Source organism: Camelus dromedarius, chromosome 3 (genome assembly GCF_036321535.1).
Source record: "Camelus dromedarius isolate mCamDro1 chromosome 3, mCamDro1.pat, whole genome shotgun sequence".
Taxonomy (NCBI): domain Eukaryota; kingdom Metazoa; phylum Chordata; class Mammalia; order Artiodactyla; family Camelidae; genus Camelus; species Camelus dromedarius.
The window spans coordinates 107,187,749-107,213,536 of record NC_087438.1 but is presented as its reverse complement, the minus strand read 5'-3'; the positions used below and the strand labels follow the sequence as shown (position 1 = coordinate 107,213,536).

General features: G+C 45.0%; 1 protein-coding gene and 1 long non-coding RNA gene across 3 annotated transcripts in view; one reads left to right on the top strand and one right to left on the bottom strand.

Annotated features, from left to right (window-relative positions):
* Nucleotides 1-25,788, bottom strand: part of LOC135321023 (uncharacterized) — a 92,331-nt gene that overhangs the window by 55,872 nt on the left and 10,671 nt on the right. The window lies entirely within an intron of this gene.
* The window catches only part of GLRA1 (glycine receptor alpha 1), an 80,408-nt gene that overhangs the window by 51,502 nt on the left and 3,118 nt on the right, over nucleotides 1-25,788 (top strand). For both annotated transcript variants that reach the window (XM_064484472.1, XM_010987271.3), the window contains exons 4-8: nucleotides 7,752-7,975; nucleotides 10,723-10,805; nucleotides 12,455-12,592; nucleotides 14,824-15,038; nucleotides 23,327-23,473. In XM_064484472.1, the coding sequence (XP_064340542.1) occupies nucleotides 7,752-7,975; nucleotides 10,723-10,805; nucleotides 12,455-12,592; nucleotides 14,824-15,038; nucleotides 23,327-23,473 (807 nt within the window). The remainder of the gene's footprint in view (nucleotides 1-7,751; nucleotides 7,976-10,722; nucleotides 10,806-12,454; nucleotides 12,593-14,823; nucleotides 15,039-23,326; nucleotides 23,474-25,788) is intronic.

Here is a 25,788-nt window from a genome sequence, read left to right as displayed (position 1 = left end):
CACAATCCAAAGTTCTCCACCTGATACTGACTATAAGGATATGTATGAGCCAACCTGCCACATGGGCTCAGTGAGGTCCCAATACACTGGGTCTACCATAGTTCTTTCCCTACTCATCTAGGAACTTGGTTTTTAAAAGAGGAAATAGAGAAGCAGCATGCAATTGTCAAAATAATGTGAAGTTGGGAGCCAGACAGTCTTGGATTCATGTTCCTGCTCTGGCACCTACTAGCTGTGAGACTTTGGGCAAGACACTTCACCTCTGTTTAATCTCTCTGAATTTCAGTTTCCTCCTCTGTAAAATGAGTATGATAATATCCAGCGTGCTAGGTTGAAGAAAAGTTTAGAGAGACAATGCATTTAAAGCTCTAAGAAATGTTAGACACCCAATAAAAGTAGCTGCTATAAGCATTTTTATGTAATTATTAAACTCACGCTGAACTTTAGTGATCCCCTAAAGACAAACAAGGATGCTCAGCTCCACTGGCCCAAACCATCTACAGTTCTCTACAACAAATGTAGCCCTGATTGTGTGAGACCCCAGTGAGAATGCGCCAGGCAGGATGCTGACTTAGGAGAGGTTGAAGGCACGGAGCAGGCTTCTGGAGCTAAGGAGGCAGGCAACGGTCAGGATGTGAGCAGACTGCCAGCCAGCACTGGGCTTGAGCATAGGGCAAACAATGGGTCAGCTCCAAGGGGCAAATCAGGAAGGAGGCAGGAGCTCTAGTGGGCTGCTGGACCCGGGACAGAAGCTTTTTGTCCTTTGTCCTTTCCATACTTCCTGCTCACTGTGGGTGTCTACAAACCCACAGGTTTGTAAGAGCAGCCAGGGGCAGTATCCAAGGGCACTGAGGTGTCATGAAACTGTCGCTCAGTATAATTCTGGGAGATTCTGGGTAGTGTTGTCTAGTGGTTAAATGCTTGGGCTCTGGCATTGACATCATGAGTTCAAATCCTGGCTTTGCCACTTACTAGCTGTGTGATGTCAGCAAGAGGACTTTAACCTCTGTGTGCCTTGATTTACCCAATTGTTCTAGTATCATCTAGGATGATACTAGAACCTACTTCACCAGATTATCGTGAGTATAAGGTAACACACACAATGCACTTAGCATCATTCCTTGCACTTGGTAACATCTCAGTCTACCAGCATTATTCACATTGTTATAATCAATTCCACATCTGCCGATGACTAGTGGTGGGAATGTGACCTTGTAGGGCTTTAGTTTCCACATCTATCCAATGGGGATAAGAATCCTCCCTTTCGTGCCAGACTTCATAGAACAAAACTGATGCGAGGGTGCTTTGAAAAGTAAAAAGCATCTAATAAGTATGAGACATTATTAATAAAAGAACAAATACAGTGTACTACTTAGAAGCGTAAGACTTTGGAGTCAGCCAGTCATGGATTCAAGCCTCACTCTGTCACTAACTTTAGACAAAGAATTAAGTATCCCCGGGCTTGGTTTATCCATACAATGGTGTCCCTGTGAGAATTTGGAGAGGGCGTTCATTAAAGCACTTAACGCTGTACCTGGCACTCAGTCAGGATTTAGGAAACTCTACATGTGTCAGTGAGCCGGGTCCACACTCTCGCAGGACTGCCAGGAGACCAGGGCTGACTCTTCCCACATATGGAGGTGGCATCTATGAGTTGGGTTCCACAGTGCTTCTCAGAGGTCTGGGAAAGTGCCTGAAAGGAAGCAGCAGCTCGTAAACCAAGCCTGGGCATCCTCCACTCTGAACGCCCCCTGGTCCCTGGCTCTCAGCAGACCAGTCTAGCTCTCAAGCATCTCAATCCCAAACCCTGTCAGAGTCGGGTCTACGTTAGAGTTTCCCCAAGGAGAGCAGAGCCTGCCTGCTGGCAGATTCACCTTGCTTCCCCTCCTCCTGCCTGCAAAGGTGTACATGTGGTTGGGAAAAGTAGTGTGACGGGGATCAGGATTTCTGTCTGCAAGTCCCACCACAGTCAATGAATTGCTGTGTGCCCCAGGGTCTCTTTCCCCCTCTGGGCCATGTGTAAAATGAAAGCATTGAGACAGACATCTACCTATAATATTTGATGATGAAAATGATGAAAAGGGAGACGATGATGACAAAGAACAGATTCTCTTCTCTACCCCACTCTCCACTCCTACTGTCTTAGTTTAGCTCCTCCTTGTCTTTTACTGAACTGTCACAACAGCCTAGAACAGGTCTCCCTGGTCTGTTTTCTCTCACTCCCAAAACTTCATGGTCATTCCTGCCAAACTGACCTTCCTAAAGTCAAACCGTGATATTGCTCCAGTGCATGAGACCTCAGTGACGCCCAACTGGCTGCAGAGTAAGATCCAAACACCTTGGTTTGGCAGTTAAGGATACCCACAGCCTCAGTTCAATCCATCTGCAGCCTTACCACAGTAGAGTGGTTGAGAGCATGTGCTTTAAATAATCAGACAAATCAGATTCGAATTCCAACTCCCTTATTTATTGTGTGAAGTTGGATTAATTACTTAACTTCCCTGAGCCTTTTTCATCTATAAAATTAGGGTGAAAATACCTATGTCATAGGGTTGTTTTAAAAATAAAATGAGTAGAAGTGTGTGGCATGCTTAGCACAATACATGGTACTCAGTAGGTCCTCAATAAGGGGAACTATTACTACATACACAGCTGATGGTTGAGCTAAACTGAACTGTTGGAATGCTCCGCCTACACACTTTGCTTGTGTCATTCCTTCCACATCAGACTCCTTTGACCCCCCAGCTCCAAACATCCTAATCCTAAGTACACGAAGCCTGCAGCCCTGGTCCTCACGTCCTGTCCTGCTCTGCACCGTTGCTCCTCACCCGTGTCCTTCCTCCTCACACCTCACTGGCCTCCTTTCCAGCTGAAAACAGATACTATTCACATCTCGGAAGTATACCAGATCCAGAGATGCTAACTTCAGGAGGATAGAACAAACTGATGCGGCCATTTCAAATGCCAGTCTCTCTCCAAAAGCATTTCCAAATTCACCCAACCTGCCCAGAAGTAGTCTTGATGACTTGACAGCAGGATCTAAGAGCAACTGGTTAGAGCCTCTTACGACCCTTATCACTTTCAGTTTTGGGTGTTAGATTTGAGTCCATAGCTTGCCTTGCTTGCTTCATACTTAGAGCTCTCCTCTCACTGCTCTCCTCTTGAGAGCAGAGTTGTTTGCAGAGTTGAATCAGGCTTCCCCTTTGAGAGCTGGAAGGCTGAGGCTTAAGAAGGTACAAGAACCTGGCTCCCTGTCCTCCTCTTGGTGATGTCTCTTGGTTCTGGCTGCAGTGGTCACACATCTTGCCCTCCACGCCCCCTTCCCACCAACACACACTGCAGGCTCTTAGCTCTTTCCTGTCTCACCACAATCCTGACTTGGGAGGAGTTTGCTGGGAGAGGTTAGAGTCTGAAATTAAACATAACGGAGGTGGGGTGTGGGGGTGGCACACAGGAAGCCTTCAATAAACATTGAACGACAGAATGAACGAGTTAATGCTCTACCTTGGTCTTACAAGCATGGAAGCTGCCCAGTTTCCAGAAATCAGACCATCGGGGAATCTCAGAGGCAAGCCAGGAGAGTTGAGGCTAAAGTCTGTAGAGCCAGAGCTCTGGCAATCCCTCCCGCCTGGGACTTAGACGGGCCACCCTGGGGAGTCTGAGACCCAGAAATCAACTACCGGAAGTGCGACCTGAGGTTCTCGGGTGGAGAACTCAAATACTGCTCTTCCAGCCCCTGGACCTGAACACGGACCCCTAGCATGTTGAACACCGGCCAACGTGAGTGTAGGAATAAGTAATAAGGAAAACAGCATTTAGCTTTCAGCCTGTTACACCCGTTGCATTGATCCCTTCCCAAGGCACTTCCCACTGCTGTTCACCAGCGAGGGTGGAGCAGATCAGCGGATCAATGCAGCAGCTTGTTTGGGTAGCGGCTGCTGAGGGGAGGAGCGGCGTCCCTGGGAGGAGTCCGGCTGCCTGCGGACACCAGAGACAGTCTCCACGCCTCTTACCCTCACTTCTCATAAGTCATTCCATAATGAGACCCTACGATTTTTAATTTGTTTTTCTTCTTTCGGGTGATGTATATTTCTTTTCCTTTTTTTTTTTTTTTCTTTTTTAACAATCAACATGCGTCACTTATTTTTTTTTCAGAGGTGCTGGGGATTGAACCCAGGACCTCAGACATGCTAAGCACGCACTCCGCCACTGAGCTATACTCTCCCCCTGCATTACTTCTGTAGTAAGAAAAATAAAATATTTTAAAAATATCACTAATAAAATGCAAACATCGTAATGTCCTCCCCTACTTAAAATTCTTCGAAGATTCCACGTTACTGTCAGGATGAAGTCCACACTCCTCCGGACCTGCGTGCTCCCTCCACCTGCTCCCATTACTCATTTACTTGCTACTCTTTCCAAAGTGCCATGCTCTTGCTTCCTCTCTAGGCCCTCACAGATGCAGTTCCAACTGCTCCAAATGCTTTTTCCTCTTTGGCTCAGCCATATTTGCTCTCACCTTAAATAGCACATCTTCCTGGAGCCTTCCCGGACCCCCACACCCAAGTCTAGACGGGGGACCCGACTTCTGTATCTCCCTAGCACTCTGTACTTAACCCCATCACGGCTCTTATCTCAGTGTGGTGCACTGTCAGTGCTGTGACAGCTTAAATGTGTCTTTCTTGTCCTCAGCAGATGCTGCGGTGCCTAGAACAGTGCCTGGCATTTAGATGCTCCGTTAAATGTTGCCGGAAAAAAATAAAAGCTAAGAACCACTAGCTATTAGATTTGGAAGGGTTCTTAGAGACCATCTAGCCTAACTTCTTTTACCAGAGGGACCTAGTGAAGCAAATCCAGGTTCTAATCCTAGGTCTTTTCTGAATTGCTATGTGGCCTTAGAAAATGCCTCTGAGTCTCAGTCTTTCCAGCTATAAAATGAGGAAAGCCCTCCCAACTCCAACTTTTTCTGGCCTCCTCCTCCTTCTCCTCCTGGATATTGGGTAGCTCATGGGTGCACGGACTGGGTGGGCAGGTGGGATGCTGCAGGAGAAGTACAAGGTCAGTTTCATCTTCTCAAATGGTTGCCCATCAAGTGGAGGCGATAAGACACACACGGTGAGCAAGTGCTCAGTTAAATGTTCCTAGGGATGCCGTTCTGCTAGGAAATCAGAAGAGGAAGAGATCAGGGAAGCCGGGGGGCTATGAGGCTCCTGCAGGAGATAAGGCTTAGGCTGAGCGGGCAGTGAGGATGAGAGAAGCATCCGCAACACAGAAGCGGCTGAACTTAGCCATGGGACGTCATGAACACGTTCTCACGCCACAAGGCTAGACTGGTGTGGATTCAGATTCCAGCTCTGCCACTTCCTGGCTCTGGGCCTTGGATAAGTGTCTCAACCTTTCCAAACCTCAGTTTCCTTAATCTAGCTGTGAGAATCTGAACGTATAGCTTGCAGGGGTTTTGTGGCAATTAAATGCATGTGACAGTATCTAGAACAGTGCCGGGTGCTTAACAGGCCATTTGAAGAAATGTCACTTTCTTTTCTTCCTTCCAGCCACATAAACAGGCTTGACATGTCACTGGCAAGAACATCAAAAGTGCAGCTGGGGATTGGGGACTGAAGGCTTTTTCTGCCCAACTGTTCATAGTCTGTTTACTCTGACATGACTTGCCAGTGCCTCATCTGTCTGTCTGTCTGTCTGTCTGTCTCTCTGCCTCTCTCTCTCTCTCTGTCTCTCTCTCTGTCTTTCTCTCTCTCTCTCTCTCTCACACACACACACACACACACATACACATTTCACATAAAATCCAAAGGAGAAAGAGAGGCTATTTCTGATCAGATGGGCCCAGACTGGGAGCTGTTCATCACCATCAGCAGGAAAAACAAAGAATCAATACCCAGACTGGTCTGAAGTTCTCCCTCCACCCCAGGACTTACAAGACATGAAATTATGAGACCAAATGTCATTTTCTATGGGGCTGGAGGGAGAAGCTTCAATTAAATTATGGAACAATCCTATAAAATACCTTGGAACATTTTATGAAGCTATTGATATTTCTGCAGGCGAACAGCATGAGGCATGTGGCGTGGGAGAAACGGGCAGGGTGAGGGTGAAAGGAGGGAGAAGGGCTGTTTGTTTTAGCTCATTCCTGCTGATGACAGATCCAGGGCGATTAGGATTTAGAAGTAGAACCCTGAAAGAAAATATAGCATAATCTCATTTATCTTGCACCTTCAGAGAAAAAGCAGTAGCAGGTGCTTAGGAGTGGAGATCGTTCCCTGAATGAGAATATTTAAAGTTGGACTTGAACTGACGTTGTCAATCTTTCAGGGAACTAGAAACCCTTTTGGAATCCAACAGAGAGCACTATGTCCTTCTTCCTGGGAAAACACAGACAGACCTCAAATTCTACTTGCAGTAGAATATTCATGAGGCTCAAGTTTACAATGCCTTTCTAACAGAATTAAAAACTTTTCTTAATGGAAAAATTTATTAACTTCATTACCCAGTTTCCTGCCATGGAGACCTACCCCTAGCATGGATTGCATCTCAGGTGTGAATGGAAACTAAGTGGGCTCTTTAAGTTCCTCTAAGACCAGGTGAACAGATCCTCAACTAGAAGGCAAGACATCTGGGTTCCAAAATCAGCTCTGCTCTGCCTTTTCAGAGACACTGGGCCAGTCTCAGTTCTCTCTGGATTTCTGTTTCCCCATCTGGGAAAATAAAAAGGTGATTGGGGTGGGGGGTAGTTTTGACCAGGACAGCAATTCCTAACCTATATTCTTTAAAAGAGGAGCACCAGGCACAAAATAAGAGTTCTATGGCCAAACTAAATCAAGGAAACCTTGCATATTCTATTTGCCTCTTGGCGGTACACACAACTTCTTAGAACATTAAGGTCTCTGAGAAGTCCTGCAACAAAGAAATCTATTACAGTTGGTTGAATTGAACACTTCCCTACTTGGTTTGATTGTGGCTTAGTTTTCTGTGGAGTAATTACCCCGCAGTTCCACAGGAGAGCATTCAACTTAGCGCTAGGGTTAGACCCCAGCAAACGTGACTCCACGGCATCTATTAATCGTCCCCAAACAAACAAATCGACACAAGTTATAGAAGGTTAAAGAAGGCTGGCGTTAAAACATACTGGTGTGAACCCTGGGTCCAGCAGAACACTATGAAGTCCTTCCACCCAACCTTCCTTTGCTGCCTGAAAATTAGGCAGAAGAGTCTGAATGCTCAGGTATCAAATTTTAGACTTTCCTTTTGTTCCTTCAACCTGTCTAGAACAGCGACTCAATCCTTATGGGCGTGAGAATCACTGCACTAATGGGGTCGATAATAAAAGGGGGATTTCAGCTTTATCTGTAACGTGTTATTTCTCTTACGTAATAAAAAGTGAAGCAAATGTGATAAAATGTTAAAGGGATGAAAACAGGTGTTTATTACATCAGTCTAAACTTCATTTTTCAAAAATTTCCCCCAAAAGAATAACATTTAAATAATCTTGGTTCAAGGTTGAATATACTTAATTGAGCATTTTGAGGATTTTCAGGAATAACTCTAACTCCCTTGATTTTTGCTTGATGCACAGACTTTACGTCCCCCCCATCCCCGACATAAGATGCAATCACACTCTGATGCTTTCTTCTAGAAGGGGCTTTGCGGGGCACTAACAGAAAGCACCTGGCCCCTCCAGGATGTGACATCCCAGGGCCTGCCTCTGAGTCCACCTCCTTGTCTCCTGGCTGTAGGACTATAGGGTCAACATCTTCCTGCGGCAGCAGTGGAACGACCCCCGGCTGGCCTACAACGAATACCCGGATGACTCTCTGGACCTGGACCCATCCATGCTGGATTCCATCTGGAAACCTGACCTGTTCTTTGCCAATGAGAAGGGGGCCCACTTCCACGAGATCACCACGGACAACAAACTGCTGCGGATCTCCCGGAACGGGAATGTCCTTTACAGCATCAGGTGGGTTCCGTACAGGTTCACCCCTTCCATCCTCAGAATGTACCTGGCCCTACTTCCTTCTGGGAGCGGATGCTAGCGGTGAACGGGCCCTGGCAACCCAACACCTTGCAGAACAGGCAGAGCCAGCTCTGCTACTTACACGACCAGGGGAACTCCTAGAAGCCAGTGGTTCATTTTAACCAGGGGGACAAGGAAGCATCATTTGCAGGGATGAGGTGAAAGTTAGGCCCCTCAAGCTTACCCAGCATTTCAATAAAACAAGATGGGGAAAGGAGTATTCAAAGACAATGCTCACCCCCAGGAGAGTTCGATTACTTAAGGTGAATTTCAAGTTCAGGAGAGCTGTTGTACTGTTGTGTGCCTGGAGTTTACAAGACTGTATACACTTAAACATTTATTAAGACTTAAACCTTTTTTAAGAGGGTGGATCTCATGCCAAATGTTTTACCATCATATTAAAAAAAAAAAAGTTGCAGGAACAAAGGCACAAAGTCTGAAAAATCTCAGCAACTTCAACACAAATGGCGTAGTTTTGCCGGGTAGTCCATTTGGAGCACAGGTATAAGCCAGGGCTGCTCCAAACCTTCTATGAGCCTCTTCTATCCTCTACACCTCGCGTTGAGTCTAGGAAGCTGGGACCCCCTTCCCCAGTTGGGGAGGGTATCCTGCAGATACTGGTTAGGGGCAACTTTCAGAGTTTCCTGCCACACTCTCCTGCCCCTCCTTTCCCCCACCGCCACTTAATTCCCAATCTCCTCTCCCAAGACATAGAGGGAAGGACCAATGTCTGTGTTATATTCTTACTATGCACCATTCACTGATTTACCTACCAGGCTTGGGACTTTACATGTGTTATTTCTAGTCCTCTTAACAACCTTATGAAGCAGGCTTTATTGTGCCCATTTTGCAGATTAGACAAGTGAGGATCTGAAAGTTTAAGTAATTTGCCAAAGTTTGCATGGCTACTTAGCAGCAGAGCCTAGATTATAATCAGTTAGTGTGGATCTAATGCCTGCTCAGAGCCTAGAAGAACAGTGCAGAGCATTCAACAGGCATTCAAATTTTTGATAAATGAATGAATATGTTTTCATTTCAAAGAGCTTAAAAGGGGCACTGGTCCTAAATGACTCCCCCTCCCCCTCTGGGTCCTCAGGGGAATAAATGTTTTTATTTCCTTTAAGAGGTGAGCTTTAAGTCTCCAGACCCATAGGAGAGGATGCACAGATCCTAAACCCCGAAAGTGACTGGACTCAGAGTCTCTCCTAAGAGCAGGCTGGGTGGGAAAAGGGCCTTGGGGACCTCAGCAGGGGAAGGAGGGGCAGACTGGTTGGAATCAGAGGCCAACAGGGCCCTGCTCACCCATTGCCCGCCCCACCCAGTGCACATCCAGACTGGAAGGGGGACAGGCTCAGAATGGCCACCAAGGCCCTGGCTGGCTTGATTTTGCTGCAGCCAGGCTAGTTTCATATCCCCGGGAAGCTAAACCCCAGTGCAGCACGACAGAAGGACAAATCAGCAGAAAGTGATGTTCCAAGGTCATTCAACTTCAGGAAATTAACGCAGTGTGACAGCTGCCCCACTTCAGAGCTTTTATCTTCAGAAATTCAACTGCGTTCACTTTCCCTTCACTTCCCCCTCCTCCTCCCACTCCCTCTTTTCCCTCCTCTTCCCCTCCCACTCCCGTCCCTTTTCCTCCCTTGCTCCTATCTTGTGCTTAAAGGGCCCACATCCAGAGCTGTGGGTGAGACCTAGAGGGGGAGGTCTGCACAGGGCTGTGTGTCTCACCATTTGCAGCCCAGATGCCAGCAGCTAAGAGTCACAAGACCACCAAATTAGGTGTCTTCAAGTGTTAGGGTTGGCTTTTCAGGACAGCAGTGCTAGAAAACCTGCCTGCAAACCCATGAGCTAAAATCCAGAGGCCAGGAGACATGGTTTGGGACACTGGCTGAGCCATCGGCTGGCCGTGTGCCCTACCATGCGTCCCTGCCTAGCCTTCTCTGCACCCCAGTTTCCTCACCTGTCAAATAAGGGAGTTGATGACCTAAGTTCCTCTGGGCTCTGAGAGCCTTTCTTCTCCATTCCCTGCAGCAGGTGCTCAGGTGTCAGCAAAGCCTTTCGATGCTGAAGCCTTGTCTCCCAGCCGAGCTGAAGACCTCACACTCTGTTAAGGGGACTGATTTCCTCTGGTTCTGAGGCTACAGCCTCTGCAGGGGTTGAACAAGCCAAAATAAACAGCTAGCCCAGAAGCCTGGGGCACCCAGCACTTCCCAAGTGACCCCAACAGGAGCCCACAGATGTGAGTCAGCTGTGTTTGGACACCCAGAAGGCTCGATGTAGGAAGGGAGACAGCCAAGAACCACTTACAGCACCTGCGGCAGGTGTGCCTGGAGATGCCTGCAGTCTGGCAAGGTTGGAGATACAGGCTTTGCCCACACAAGAGTAGGGATAGGGGCAGCCCTTGGCCTCCAGGCCTTCAGGCAACTTGCTAAAGGCTAGAAGCCAGACAGACACCAAGGAAACCCAGAAGTTCCACTGACTCTTTGTAACTTTAGGCAACCTGCTTTCCCTCTCTGGGCCTTCATTTCCATATCTGGAATGTGGAAATATACATCTGTGATTCCCATAAACACTAGTTCCCTGACCTCTTCAGCCTCTCCTACATAACTAATTTCCAGTAATAGCTAGACTGGAGGCACAGCTCCCCTGGTCTGCGGATGCAGCATCACCGAACTCCTTTCTCTCCTCAGAATCACCCTGACACTGGCCTGCCCCATGGACTTGAAGAATTTCCCCATGGACGTCCAGACATGCATCATGCAACTGGAAAGCTGTGAGTGCCTTGCATGAGGCCTCTGAAAGAGCTAGATTCCCCTTTACCCGTGGGACCAGCAGAAATTCCCGCCCAGCTGCTCCGAACTGCAGGACCCCAGGAGATTACAGAAGTAGCCCAAAATACCAGATGAGGGGCTTTGCTCTTAGACAATGCATTAGAAATCTAACTTTCTCTATGTTGTTTGACTGAGGTCCAGCTTTGGAGCCAGCAGCACGCTCCAAAGAGGCACAGGTCCATGTCTCTTGTGAGCATGTGCTCCAGGAATGGAGGAGAAATAGCTTGAATAAGTCAGGGGGACGCTCACTCCAGCAGGGGAGAGAGGCGACTGGCTACACAAATGACTCTAACAGGGCAGCAAGAGGAAAGTACAGAATGCTGTGGCCTCAAGGCAGAAAGAGCACTTCCTTCTGACTGGGAAGGAGAGAGAGTCTGGAGAAGGCTTTATGGACGAGATCACAGATGAACCAAGATTTTAACAGACGGGCTGGCTCACTTCTTTGATTGCAAACACAGAAACCAGTCTGACCAATTTAAACACTGGAATTAAGGTGAATGGCGTAGGGCTTCCTCATGGACTTGAAGGAGAAGCTAAAGTGCAAGAACCAGGGCAGAGCATTTGGGCAGCAGAAACTAACAGACCATCCCTTTAGAGAACCACCCCTGTGGGATCAGTACCGGCCAGCTTGGAACACTTGGTCATTTTACTCAAGAGTCAAACTCCCAGGCCAGAGGATCTGACTGGCGTGGCTGAGTCACCACATCACACCTTAGCCCCCAACTAATAGCAACCCCCATGACAGAACACCACAGGAGTCATTCCCCGGAGGAAAATCTGCTGTGAGCACAGGAGGAGGCTTGCAAAGATGGTGTGCAGGCAAAAATAGCAGAGGTCAGGGTATATACAGGGAATGGAATATTACTTAGCCATAAAAAAGAATGAAGTCATGCCATTTGCAACAACATAGATGGACATAGAGATTATCATACTAAACGAATTAAGTCAGACAGAAAAAGACAAATATCATATATCACTTATATGTGGAATCTAAAAAATGATACAAGTAAACTTATTTATAAAACAGAAATAGACTCATAGACACAGAAAACAAACTTACGGTTACCGAAGGGGAAAGCGGGGAGGGATAAATTAGAAGTTTGGGATTAAAAAATACACACTACTATATATAAAATAGATAAATGAGAACCTGCTGTACAGCACAGGGAACTATATTCAATATCTTGCCTATCTAACCTATAATGGAAAGAATCTGAAAAAGAATATATATATATATATACACATAACTGAGTCACTTGGCTGTGCACCTGAAACTAACACAACATCGTACATCAACTATACTTCAATTAAAAGAAAAAAATAGCAGAGGTCATCTGAATTTGACCATGGGGTCAGGGATAGCATCAAAAGGATAAGCTAAGGTAGGACGCTGGGAGGGCTGAGAGGTAGAAAGGCTGAGGGGTGGATGTAAACAATTCACCAGCTTTAACCTCCTTTGTGGGGAGAAAAAAAGCAAGAGTTTCATGTGTCCCATCAAGTGTCTGATGCCTCTGTCTCTAACCCTAACACCCTGACATGCTTCAAATAAGTGCTTCCAACGTGATGGCTGCTCCTTCTGATCCCATTCCAGTTGGATACACCATGAACGACCTCATCTTTGAGTGGCAGGAGCAGGGTGCTGTGCAGGTGGCAGATGGACTAACTCTGCCCCAGTTTATCCTGAAGGAGGAGAAGGACTTGAGGTACTGCACCAAGCATTACAACACAGGTGGGTGCAAGGGGCCGTGCCCCTCAGATCCGACCCCCCAACCGGGGCCAGAGGTCGTGGCAAACATTTATTCAACCCTTGATTCAGTGGATCTTATGAGGTAGCCGTGGTAGACAGAGCTTGGTATTTATTATCCAGTGGTTAGGAGAATGTCCCCTGAAACCAAAAAGTGGCGTCCACGCTTTCCTCCCATGAGTCCTGGGGCAAGTAACTTAAGCTTGGGCCACACCTCATTACAAGGGAGTCCTCATCCCAGGTAGCAGTGTGCGCGACTCAGAATGGACCCCATTTCTAAGGCAGAGGACGAGCTGACCGTGGGGGGACCTCTAGCTGTCTCCGTCAGAGAGGGGCTGGCATTTGGCATTTCTGATAGGGAAAGAGCGCAGAGAATGCTCACACCAGACCTCAGGACAGGCTGAGAGGTGGCATGAGGATTAGTAAACAGCGAAGCTGGCAAGGGTCCCTTAGACTGAGAGCTACAAGGTGGGCAGGGAGGACCCCACTATTTAGCTCAGCTCCTCATCTCTCGCTCCCAGCCCAGCCTTTGTTGGAAGATTAAACACAGGAATGAACCACGGCCGGATCAAGACTGGCTTTGCCTTCCCTGACTCAGGCTGGGCGGGAGCTTGTGGAACACTGTGACGAAAGGCAGTCAGTCAGTACGCCGGCTGGAGGGCCGGGCAGCGGATCGCTGTCTGAACACAGCTGAGTGCACAGGAGGTGTACAGAGGGCTAGTGACAGCGCCAAGGAGAGGAGGAGGTGCAGGAGAGGGGCTGAGAAACCACTGTGGGTTTTGATACTAGTAGATGGCCCAGAAAAAGGGCAGGCAGCCTGGACACCAGTCTGTTTAGGACACCTGTTCCTTTCTGGTGACCTCACAGACACCTCAGAACCTCTAAAAGTACTCTCTTCATCCCTGGACAAGCTGAGACTCAGAACAGTCCAGTCATCTCTCAGTATCTGAGGGGAACTGGTTCCAAGACCCACCGCGGATACCAAAACCCGCGAATGCTCAAGACCAGAGTGGGCTCTCCTCATCGGGGGATGCTGGGCCCACGGAGTGGACGGCCAACCGTGCTCTCACTAACAGTGACTCCCCTTGGCCCAAACAGTCACACCTGACTGACTCTCACACACCCCAGCCCTGTCCTGTTTACACAGCGCTTTCTCGGGCATTATCTCATTTGCTCCTCACTAGTCACATGTAAGTGGGAGCTGAGTTCTGTACTGCCCCGTGGATACAAGGAGAAAAGGCCCATGTGGAAGGTGCCGTTCAGGGGGCTGTAGGAAACCCCGTGGTAACTGTGCATCAGAGGACTGGCCCTGAGACCCCATCATGGGATGGCCAGCTCAGTTCCAGGAACACATGGATGGAAGGAGACCAGCTGCTGGGAGTCTGGTGCAGAGGATGGAGAGAAAGAGAGAGAGCGACTTGCCTACTCAGCGTGCTGTGCCTTAAAGGGACAGAGCTGGAGGGAAACAAGAGAAAAAGAGGCATTCTGCCTGGGGGAAACTTCACATTTCAACTTCCCTGGAGGACAGGGAGGATTTCTGGGGCTGGTTTCGGGGAGGAAGAAGGGCATTCCAGGCAGAGGCACTGGCAGGTTCAAAGCTCAGAAGTGTGAAAGTGCAGAGAATGCTCCAGACAAGGGAGGGAGTGTAAGGGGTTCTGAGTCGGGTGAAGAAAGAAGGGAAATGGGATGGAAGCAGGTGAGAGCTCAGGTGTGAAGGGCAGACCAGAGACTTGGAACTTTTCCCTGTAGGAAATGGGGACCTTCTTGCGTGGGGAGAGACGGAAGGAAAGAAAGGTTTTACAAGAGGCAGGAGCAGGAACAAGTTACATTTTGGGAAGATACCTGGCAGGATAGAGAATGATCCACTCATCCCCACTCTAAGCAAGAAAACAGTGATGATGAGGATGATGGCAAGGGACATTCTGAGGGCGGGTGATCTGTGAGGATGTGCCAAGTCCCTTACAGGCATCATCTTTTACCATCGCGGTGACCATGAGTAACCAAATGAGGTTGCTGGTGTTATTATTTTATCACTATCATCATCACTATTCCCAATTACCATAGATGAGGAGACCGAGGCACAGGGAGACTCAAACACTTGCCTAAGGACACAGCTCGTGTGAGGCTGAACCAGGACTCCAGCCGAGGTTGTTCTGACCCCAAAGCCTTGTTCCTATCCATTAGGCTACTCGCCGTTGCATTGTACTTTCTTGCAGGTAAATTCACCTGCATCGAGGCCCGGTTCCACCTGGAGCGACAGATGGGCTACTACCTGATCCAGATGTACATTCCCAGCCTGCTCATCGTCATCCTCTCGTGGATTTCCTTCTGGATCAACATGGATGCAGCCCCAGCCCGTGTGGGCCTGGGCATCACCACTGTGCTCACCATGACCACCCAGAGCTCAGGCTCCCGAGCATCCCTGCCCAAGGTAAGTCCTACTGCCCAAGAGCACGGAGCACCTGGACGGATAAGGAAGACACTCATCTCCCTTCCCTGCCTGAGATCAGGGGAGCACAGGGAGTTAGTAACTATTCCTAAATATACTACACTTTGCAGGATCCAGCATTCTGATCCATCAAAACTCTCCTCCAGGCTTAACATTACACTCCCTACAGTTGCTAGGCACTACGTTTTGCTCCATTCTCTGTCAATATCAGCACACATTCTGCTTCATCTACTATTTTTTAATTGAAATATAGCTGATGTGTAATGTATTAGTTTCTTGTGTACAGTAAAGCAATTCAGCTATACATATATATATATATATATATTCTTTTGCAGATTCTTTTCCATTATAGGTTATTATAAGATATTGAATACAGTTCCCTACGCTATACAGTAGGTCCCCGCTGTCCATCCATTCCACATAAAGCAGCATGTATATGTTAATCCCAAACTCCCAATTTATCCCTCCCCACCTTCTCCCCACTCTGGTAACCATAAGTTTTTTTTTCTCATGTCTATGAGTCTATTTCTGGTTTGTAAATAAGTTCATTTGTATCATTTTTTTTATTCCACATGTAAGTGATATCATACAATGTTTGTCTTTCTCTGTCTGACTTACTTCACTTATTATGATAATCTCTAGGTCCATCCATGTTGTTGCAAATGGCATTATTTCATTCTTTTTCATGACTGAGTAGTATTTCATTGTATAACTATACCACGACTTCTTTATCCAGTTATCTATTGATGGACATTTAGGTTGCTTCCACGTCTTGGCTATTGTAAATAGTTCTGCTGTAAATATTGGAGTGCGTGTATCTTTTCTAATTAGAGTTTTCTGCAGATACATGCCCAGCAATGGGATTGCTGGATCATATAGTAACTCTATTTTTAGTTTTTCAAGGAACCTCCATACTGTTCTCCATAGTGGCTACACCAACTTACATTTCCACCAACAGTGTTGGAGGGTTCATTTTTCTCCACATCCTCTCTAGCATTTATTATTTGTAGACTTTTAATGATGGCCATTCTAACTGGTGTGAGGTGATACCTCATTATAGTTTTGATTTGTATTTCTCTAATAATTAGCGATATTGAGCATCTTTTCATGTGCCTGTTGGCCATCAGTATATCTTCTTTGGAGAAATAACTATTTAGGTCTTCTGCTCATTTTTTGATTGGGTTATTTGGGTTTTTTGATTTTAAGCTGTAGGAGCTGTTTGTATATTTTGGAAATTAATCCCTTTGGGGATGGTCGCATGGTTTGCAAATATTTTCTCCCATTCTGTAGGTTGTCTTTTCATTTTGTTTATGGTTTCCTTTGCTGCGCAAAAGCTTTTAAGTTTAATTAGGTCCCATTTGTTTAGTTTTGCTTTTATTTCTGTTACTCTAGGAGATGGATCCAAAAAAATATTGCTGTGATTTATGTCAAAGAGTGTTCTGCCTGTGTTTTCCTCTAGGAGTTTTAGAGTTCATCTACTATTAAGACTCAAACCCATCTCCTCGTCCATTCACTTCACGTTAGTGCTGAGTACAGCATTCCACGTTCACCATTAATGGCAGATACTTTGTATCTGGGGTCTCCAAGACCATTCCATGTTCGAAGATTTGATAGGACTCACAGACTCAGCATATAGTTGTACTGACAGCTAAGATTTCTTACCATGATATATTAAGGATACACAGCTAGATGACACAGGGAGAAGACACAGGCAGAGTCTAAAGGGATTCACATGCAAACTTCCTTACTCTTTCCATCCCATGAGTACAGAGTTCACTCTTACCCCAAAAAGATAGCCATATGTATGAAATGTTTCTGCCCAGAGAGACAGAGAGAAATTGTTTTGAGATTCATTTAGGGATTTTATTGGGTGCTGGTCACATAAGTACCCTCTGCCTAGCACATCCCCAAATTCCAAACTCCAAAGAGGAAAGCAGATGTTCAGCACAAATCACATTGTTTATATAAGCAGTCAAGGCACAGTGAGGCACTCTCGTCAGTTAGGGCAAGTGGGAACACTCCCCAAATCCAAACTCCATGTATCAACCAAGGGCCAACATTGTAAGTGGGTCGGTCCATCATAAGACAGCAGCCTCATGCCTGCTATGTTGACCCTTTTCTGCACATACCTTGATCTGATTTCTTACATTTTTAATGTTAAACACCACATTCTGTTACATTCACTATTAACTGCTGAACCATCTTCTGCTCCATTCATTAACCCTAGATACAACGTTTTACTCCATGCACTATTAATGCCGGATACACATTCTGCCCCATTCCCTCCATGCTAGACCCAACATTCTATTCCATTCTTCTAACACGACGTAGCTTCCACCACATCCACACCAGACACTAATTCTCTTCCAATCACCCTGATGATAAATGCAACATTTTGTTCCTTTCATTGTTAACACTAGACCTCACATTCTGCTTCATTCACTTTTAACACTTGACAGAATGCTCTGCTTCATTTTCTATTAATGCCACCACGTACTCCTCCATTCACCCATACTTGAGCTACAACATTCTGCTTTGTTGTACTATGAATGCTCGATGCCTTGTTCTGCTTTACTCTTTTAATGCTAGGCACTGCACTCCACTACATTCACTACTGTCGTTGGAGCCACATTCTGCGTGACTCACTCAACACCAGACACCACATTCTGCTCTACTGTTGATGCCAGACGCCACACTTGGCTCCCTTCAGCCTTATGTGAAATTCAATATTCTGCACCGTTTCCAATGAATGCCACACTTAACATTCTGTTTTGATACAGAAAAGTTGAAAGAATATACAATGAACACCCTAAGAGCCTTCACTTGGATTCCAGTTGTTATCATTTTGTCATATTTACTGTCTCTCTCTAGTTATAGGTAGGTAGGTAGACAAGTAGGTAGATAGACGCAGTTTTTGCTGAATCATGTGAAGGTTGCAGACATCATGAAAAGTCACCCCTAAATAAGGAATAAGGATCACAATGATATTATCACATCTAAAAATTAACATTAATTGAATAATAATTACTATTGAATTAGAAAAATCCATAATTTCATCTAATATAGAACCTGTACATTTTTCCAATTGTCAAAAAAAAAAAGTCTTCAATGGACATGGTGAGGGATCCAGTCAAGAATTCTATAAAGATTCATATTGCATACAGTTGTTCTTTTAATCTAGAACAGTCTCCCCACTGTTTTTTGTTTTTCATGATACTAAATATTCCATTAACCTTCAATGCAAGACATGACACTCCACTTCATTTGCCATCTATACCAGACACCACTCTCTTCTCTATTCACTCTCCCAAGAAAACTCAACAATCTGCCCTTTGTGCTATGAATGCTAGACTTTGCATTCTGCTACATTTACTATAAATGCTCAAAACCAAATTCTCTGTTTACTGTTGCCAACTGACAACACATTCTGCTCTGTTCATTCATAACAGCAGGCATAATGCTCTGCTTCCTTTTCCTTGTGTTAGGCTCAATATGCCGCCCCACTCTCTATTAATAGTAGATGCCACATGCTCCTTCACTTACAATCTACACTAGACTCAACATTCTGCTCCACTCACTGTTAATCCTGGACTTGATGTTGGGCTCTGTTTGCTATAAACATTCAACCTGATATTCTTCCCCCTTCACTTTATTTTTTTGCATAAATTCAGGGACATTTAATCTATTCACAAAGTTGTATACCTTCACCACTATCTAATTCCAGATCATTTTCATCACCCCAAAAAGAAACCCCCATATTCATTAATAGTCACTCCTTGTTCCCCCCTCCAGCAGCCTTCAGCAACCAGAAACCTACTTTCTATCTCTTTGGATTTGCCTATTCTAGATATTTCACATAAGTGGAATCATGTAATATGTGCACTTTTATGACTGGCTTCTTTCATTTAGGATCATGTTTTCAAAGTACATCCATGCTGTAGAATGTATCAGTTCTTCCCTTCTTTTTATGGCTGAAAAACATTCCATTGTGCAGATACATCACGTTTTGTTTAGCTCTTCATCAGTTGATGGACATTTAGGTTATTTTCACTTTTTGGCTATTTTAATAATGCTGCTATGAACATCTGTACAAGTTTTGTGTGGACATATGTTTTCAACTCTCACAACTATATGCGTAAGAGTGGAATTGTTGGGTCATGTGTAATTATATGCTTAACTTTTTGAGGAACTGCCAAACGATTTTCCAAAGTGACTACACCATTTTATAATCCTGCCAGGGTTCCAGTTTCTCCACATCCTCATTAATGCTTGTTATTCTCTGTCTTTTTTTTTATTATAGACATCTTAATAGCTGTGAAGTGGTATCTCACCATAGTTTTGATTTGCATTTTCCTAATGACTGATAATGTTGAGCATGTTTTCATGTGCTTATTGGCCGTTCCTATATCTTTTTTGGAGAATCTATTCAAATATTTTGCACACTTTTTAATTGGCATATTTCGCTTTTTATTGTTGCATAATAGTTCTTTGTGCATTGTGCATTTTAAAGCCTTATCAGACACGCAGTTAGCAAATGTTTTCTCTCCTACAGGTTGTCTTTTCACTTGATTGATAATGTCCTTTATACCAAAAAGTTTATAATTTTGATGAAATCTAATTTGTATTTTCTGTTGTTGCATGTGCTTTTGGTATCATATTTAACAAATTAATGCCTAATCAAAACCATGAAGAGTTACATGCATATTTTTGTAAGGGTTTTATAGTTTAGCTCTAAATTTAGGGTTTCATTTCATTTTATTTTCATATATGGTATGAGGGAGGGATGTCATTCTTCTGCATGTGGATATCCAGTTAATCCCAGGACCATTTGTTGAGAAGGCTATTCTTTCCCTCCATTGAAGTTACAACCTTCTCAAAAATCAATTGACTATAGATGTATGGGCTTATTTTTGGATTCTCAATTCTATTCCGTTTATCCATATATTGGTCTTTATGCCAGTGTCACACGTTTGATTACCATAGCTTTTGTAGTAAGTTTTGAAATTGGGAAGTATGAGTCTTCCAATTTTGTTCCTTTTAAAGATTGTTTTGGCTATTCTGGGTCTCTTGTATTTCCATATGAATATAAATTTTAAGATCAGCTTGTAAAATTCTGAAATAACAACCCAAAAAAGGGATTTTGGTTAAAAATGCATTGAGTCTATGTAGGAGTTTGGAGTATTGCCATCGTAATATTATTAAATCTTCTAACCCATAGACACAGGATGTCTTCCTATTTATTTAGGTCATACTTAATTTCATCCCACTGCTTTCTAGACCCCATAGTTCTAACAAGAAATCAGCTGTTAATCTTGCTGAGGATACCTTGTACATGATGATTTGCTTCTCTGTTGCTGCTTTCACGATTCTTTTTCTTTGACTTCTGACAGTTTGTGTATGGTGTGTCTAGGTGTGGATCCCTTAGAGTTTATCTTGCTTGGGGTACACTGCCCTTCCTAGATATGTACATTAGTGGTTTTCATCAACTTTGAGAAAATTTTGGCCATTATTTCTTCAAATATTCTTTCTGCCTTTCTCTGTCTCTCCTTGTCTTCAGAGACATCCATTAAACATATGTTAATGCATTTGATGGTTCCCCCCTACAGCTATGAGGCTCTGTGTATTTCTCTTCATTCTGTTCCTCAGGCAGGATAACCTCAAGTTCACTGATTCTTTCTTCTGTCTACTCGAATTGATGTTAATCCTCTCTAGTAAAATTTTCAGTTCAGTTCTTTTACTTTTTAACTCCAGAATTTCTACTTGATTCTTTTTTTAAAATTTCTCTCTCATGCTCTATTTGGTGGGACTTTGTTGTCATACTTTTAGTTAGTTCTTTAGACAAGGTTTCTTTTCGTTCTTTGAACATATTAAAAATATAACTGATTTAAAGCATTTGTCTATTAAGTCCAACATCTGAGCTTCCTCAGGCACAACTCTTTTTAACTGCCTTTTTTCTTACGTATGGGCATGACTTAGTCAATCCGGGCTTCTCTAACAAAGCACCATAGTCTAAGTGGCTTAAAAACAACAGAAATTTATTTCTCACACTTCTAGGGGCTGGAAGTCCGAGGTCAGGGAGCCAGCATAGTGAAGATCCTCTTCCAGTTGTGAACTGCTGTCTTATTGTTGTACCCTCACATGGTAACAAGAGAGCAAGCTAGCTCTCTGGACTCTCCTTAGAAAGGCATAATCCCATTCATGAGGGCTCCACTCTCATGATCTCATTACTTCCATGGCCCCATCTCCAGATACTATCACATTGTGATTAGGGTTTCAGCATATGAATTTGGTGAGGACAAATATTCATTCCATTGCATTGACCCATACTTTCTTGTTTCTCTGCATAGCCTACATTTTTTGTTGAAAAATTCACATTTTACATAATATAATGTGAAAATCTCTGAAAATTGGATTCTCCTCCCTCCTCAGGATTTATTGTTGTTTGTTTGTTTGTTTGTTTGTTAAAGTAACTTTTGGAACTAATTCTGTAATATCTATATTCTTTATTTTGTGGGGCCACTGAAGTTTATACTCAGTTAGCTAATTGGTTAGAAAAATTGGACAGAGATTTCCTTAAATGCCTGGACCCCATAGATCTCCTAGCCTTTGCCTAGGGGCTCTGTGTGTGCATTAGGTTACACTTTCAACAACCAGCTAAGCAACTTACAACTTTGCCTTAGCCTTTATTTCCAGTTTCTTCAGTGCATCAAGGTTAGCCAGAGTTGAGTGCTAAGGGCCTTCTCAGGTCTTCCCTGGGCACACACATCTGAGAATGCACATAGATTTCCAGGAATATATCTAGTTTCCTAAATCTCCCTATGGACATCTCATTCCCCAGCTTTTCCTTTTAAGCTTTTTGATCAACGTACGGTTTGTCTCAACTGTTACCAACTGCCTAAGGCTGATGCAATGTTCAACAATTGCCAATGGTTGTTTTCAATGAATGCCTATAAGGAAAAGCCTGTTCACACTAGGCCAGCTCCAAATCAGGTCAAATAAACACAGTCTTGTGAGTGGGGTCTTTCAGTGAAACCACAAGACAGGTCAAAAAACAATTCTCTGAGAATGCAGCTTTAAAGATCCTACTTTGTCCTGCCCCATCAATAGCTATCAGGATACTGGTGTTCACTGTGCTTGCTGTTGGTTTTCAAGGCTAGCATGCAGCTGAGGATGAGAGGATGGGAATAGGGCAACTTGAAACACCACAAAGCACCAGGGGAAATAAAAACATGTCCACACAATAACTTATACACTGATGTTCATTGCAGAATTATTCATAATAGCCAAAAGGTAGAAACAACCCATATGCCCATCAAGTGATGAATGGACCAACAATATGCATTACATCCATACAACGGATTATTATTTGGCCATGAAAAAGAATAAAATACTGGCACATGCTACAGTATGGATGAAATCTTGAAAACCTTAGGCTAAGTGAAAGAAACTAGTGTCATAAAAGGCCACAGATGGTATGATTCCATTCATATGAAATGTCTAGAACAGGGAAATCTATAGAGACAGAAAGTAGATCCATGGTTGCCTAGGACTGGAGGAAGAGAATGGGGGGAATAGGGGAATGACAGTTAAAAAGGTAGTAGGTTGATTTTTGAGGTGATGAAAACCTAAAATTGACTGTGATGATGGTTGCACATATTTCCAAATGTATAAAGCCATTGAGCTGTACATGTTAAACGCGTATGGTGTGTGAATTATATCTCAATAAAGACAGGGGGATTAATGCCACAAAGCTTGCTGTTTGTACTGAGATTCAGTTGATTTTCTTAAATAAATGCTCACAGGATTGCTGTTAGCCTTTGATTAATTAACAGAGTTCTGAAAAAAGCTGGTTCTGACCATTTTTGATAGTGTCCTTGTTGCTTTTATGGGGGGAGAGTTTTCGAAGATCTCACTCTGCCATTCTCACTGACATCCTCCGTTTACTTTTAACACTGGCTACAACCTTCTGTTCATATCACCCCTAGACTAAACACAACATTCTGTTCCACCAAATAATGATGCCACAAACACCCTCCTCCTCTCTTTGATGCTCTTCTAGGCCCCGCATTCTTTTTTCACCAATATTCTGTCCAGTCTTCTTGATGCATTTCTCTCTGCTCCCCTCCGCACCCTCCAGCCTAGTATCCCAGCTGACAGGGGGCAGCAGTGGGTGATGGGGGCAGTTCCTGAGGAGCAGAAAACATCCCGCTGTACTCAGTATTTCACTCTCCTTGCCCCTTACTCCCCTGTGCCCCCCACCCCCTCTCCAGGTGTCCTACGTGAAAGCCATCGACATTTGGATGGCTGTGTGCCTGCTCTTCGTGTTCTCAGCCCTGCTCGAGTATGCCGCCGTCAACTTTGTGTCTCGGCAGCACAAAGAGCTGCTCCGATTCAGGAGGAAGCGAAGACATCACAAGGTAGGCCTTTGGGTCACTGCCCAAGGAGGGACAGCTGGTGGTAAACAGCAGTGTTCCAGGAAGCCTTATCTTGTGATACTTGTCTCCCTGGACCATCCTTCTCAGGGGGTAAAGCGGGCACAAAATAGGGGTTAAAGTCCTGGAAGTCCTAGCTTCCCCTCCCATAGATAATGCCCCGACCGAGTCTAGAGGCGGTCACTCTTCCAACCACAGTAACACTGAAGAAACAATTGGGTTCCAGCTGAGGACAGAACTGACAGAGCCGACACTGATGTAGCCAGAATAATAACTAGCTACAAACACAAAGCATGGCAGGCCAAGGGACCTTTATGGGCATTTCCCACAAGGGGAGGCTGCATTAGTTCAATGGGCTTGGTTCCAAAGGGAATCGCACCACAAGAGATGAGATCTCACAGTACAGTGTCCAATTTCCAGGCCTTTGTTTCTTTCCTTCAAGAAAAGGGCAGCCAGCAAGAGCCTCCCCCGGAGTGGGTTCTCTCATCTTATGGGGGACTGAAGGAAGAAGTACTTTGGCAGGCCACCTCTGGAAAGTCACCCACCTTTGTTAACTCAGTGGTTGTGTGTCAACCAGCAAATGGCACTGGGGAGCATGTGGCCTGTGGGAGCAAACCGGCTCCACACCCTAGTCCGCGAGCACTTCCCCAGGAGAACTTCCTCCTCGGGGTCCGAGAACCTGCTTGTCTCTCCAGCCTCATTTTCATTTCTTTTTTCTCCTTTGCTCTCTGAGCACCATCTACACTGGCTTTTCTCATAGTTCCTCAAACATACACACAGGACTTCAGGTATCTTGTTCTCAACTCCTGAATTGCTCTTCCTGCGCACTTTGCTTGGTGTGAACCCACTCGTTTTCCAGTTCTCAACGGAGGCATCTTCCCCTGACACCCTGGTCCAGGTGTAGGTCCTGTACTGAAGTGCTTAGGCAAGGCTGTTAAGTACGGTCGAGCAGGGTGTATCCTACCAGGGCCCCCAGCCAAGGAGGACTTGTCTAAGTCCTGCCCTGGCATGGACTGTATCAGCCAGAGGAAGGGATCCCAATTCATGCCCCTAGAGAGGGCGATGCCTTTCTTCTGATTTGCACAAAGACACTGTTTATGCTGGCAAAGACCATATTCTAATTGAACTCAATTTCTTTCCTTCCAAATGTGTATCTTGATTTGTAATTATACATATAATTATGTGATTGTTTAATGTTCATCTTTCACTGAGTCATAAGCTCCGTAAGGGCAGGACCATGTCTACTCTTGCTCAGTGCCGTATCGCTGGTGCTTAACATAAGGCTTGATGCATAGTGAACGTGCAATAGGTATTTGTTGAGCAAGTGGACAAAGGGATTAAAAAAAAAACTAATGAAGAAAGTTAGGAGACCTTCCAATCAAAGAGGCTGCTTGGAAGTTTTTTCAGCAATGGATTAGGGCAACCAAGAACTCACACCCTGTGATCCGTCAGGCCATACCACATACCTGCCATACACCAAGGCCCTACCTGCTTTAGATTGACTGAAAACAGCTGTCTCCCCAGCTAGACGGAGCCCTGCACAACTCCAGGGGGCGCTATTTGCATAGCGTAAAATGTGAACGCAGCTCCCTGCAGATGTGTGATGTGGTGGGCCTACAGTTCCTCCAAAGGCTGCCTTTGCCAAATGCCTACCATGTTTCCACTCTAGGGGAAAACAAAAGCTTTCTCCCTGGCCAGGTCAAGTGCGAACAGGGCCACTGTGCAGGTGTAATCAGATTCTTCCGTGCAGTTCCCTCCTTGCTCTCTGACAGCATGTTAGTGCTGGAAGAGCTCTCAGAGAGCATCCCACCCACTCCTCCTGCGCAGATGAGGACAGTGGGGAGGAGCAAGTCACCAGGATTGTGGAGGCACTGATGGCAAAGGCAGGGAGATGCTCCAAGACCCATGGCGGTTCTCAAAACACTGACCATACATCATCAGTTGCTTATCTGTTCATCAGCGTTTCCATCCTGAAGCAGATAAAAATATTCCTGCATTTATTAGATCTTAAATAGGAGCTAAGATTTATCCCAAGGTGGAGACCAGAAACCAGTAGCTAGAAGGTCAAACTTACCACACAAATATCTTTAATTTCACTAGCAGCATCTTAAAAACCTAGAATCAAGTGCCAGCGTTTAAAAGTCACACTTCTAGCTTCACTCAAAACACAGCCTCTGGCCCCGCTGGATTCACATCCCACAGGGTACAGGAGCGCTGCAAATGTCTTTGGGTAGAGAATGCATTCCACAGTCCCTTCTGATTGGACATTTTTTCACTTCATCACTCACATTTTCCCTGCC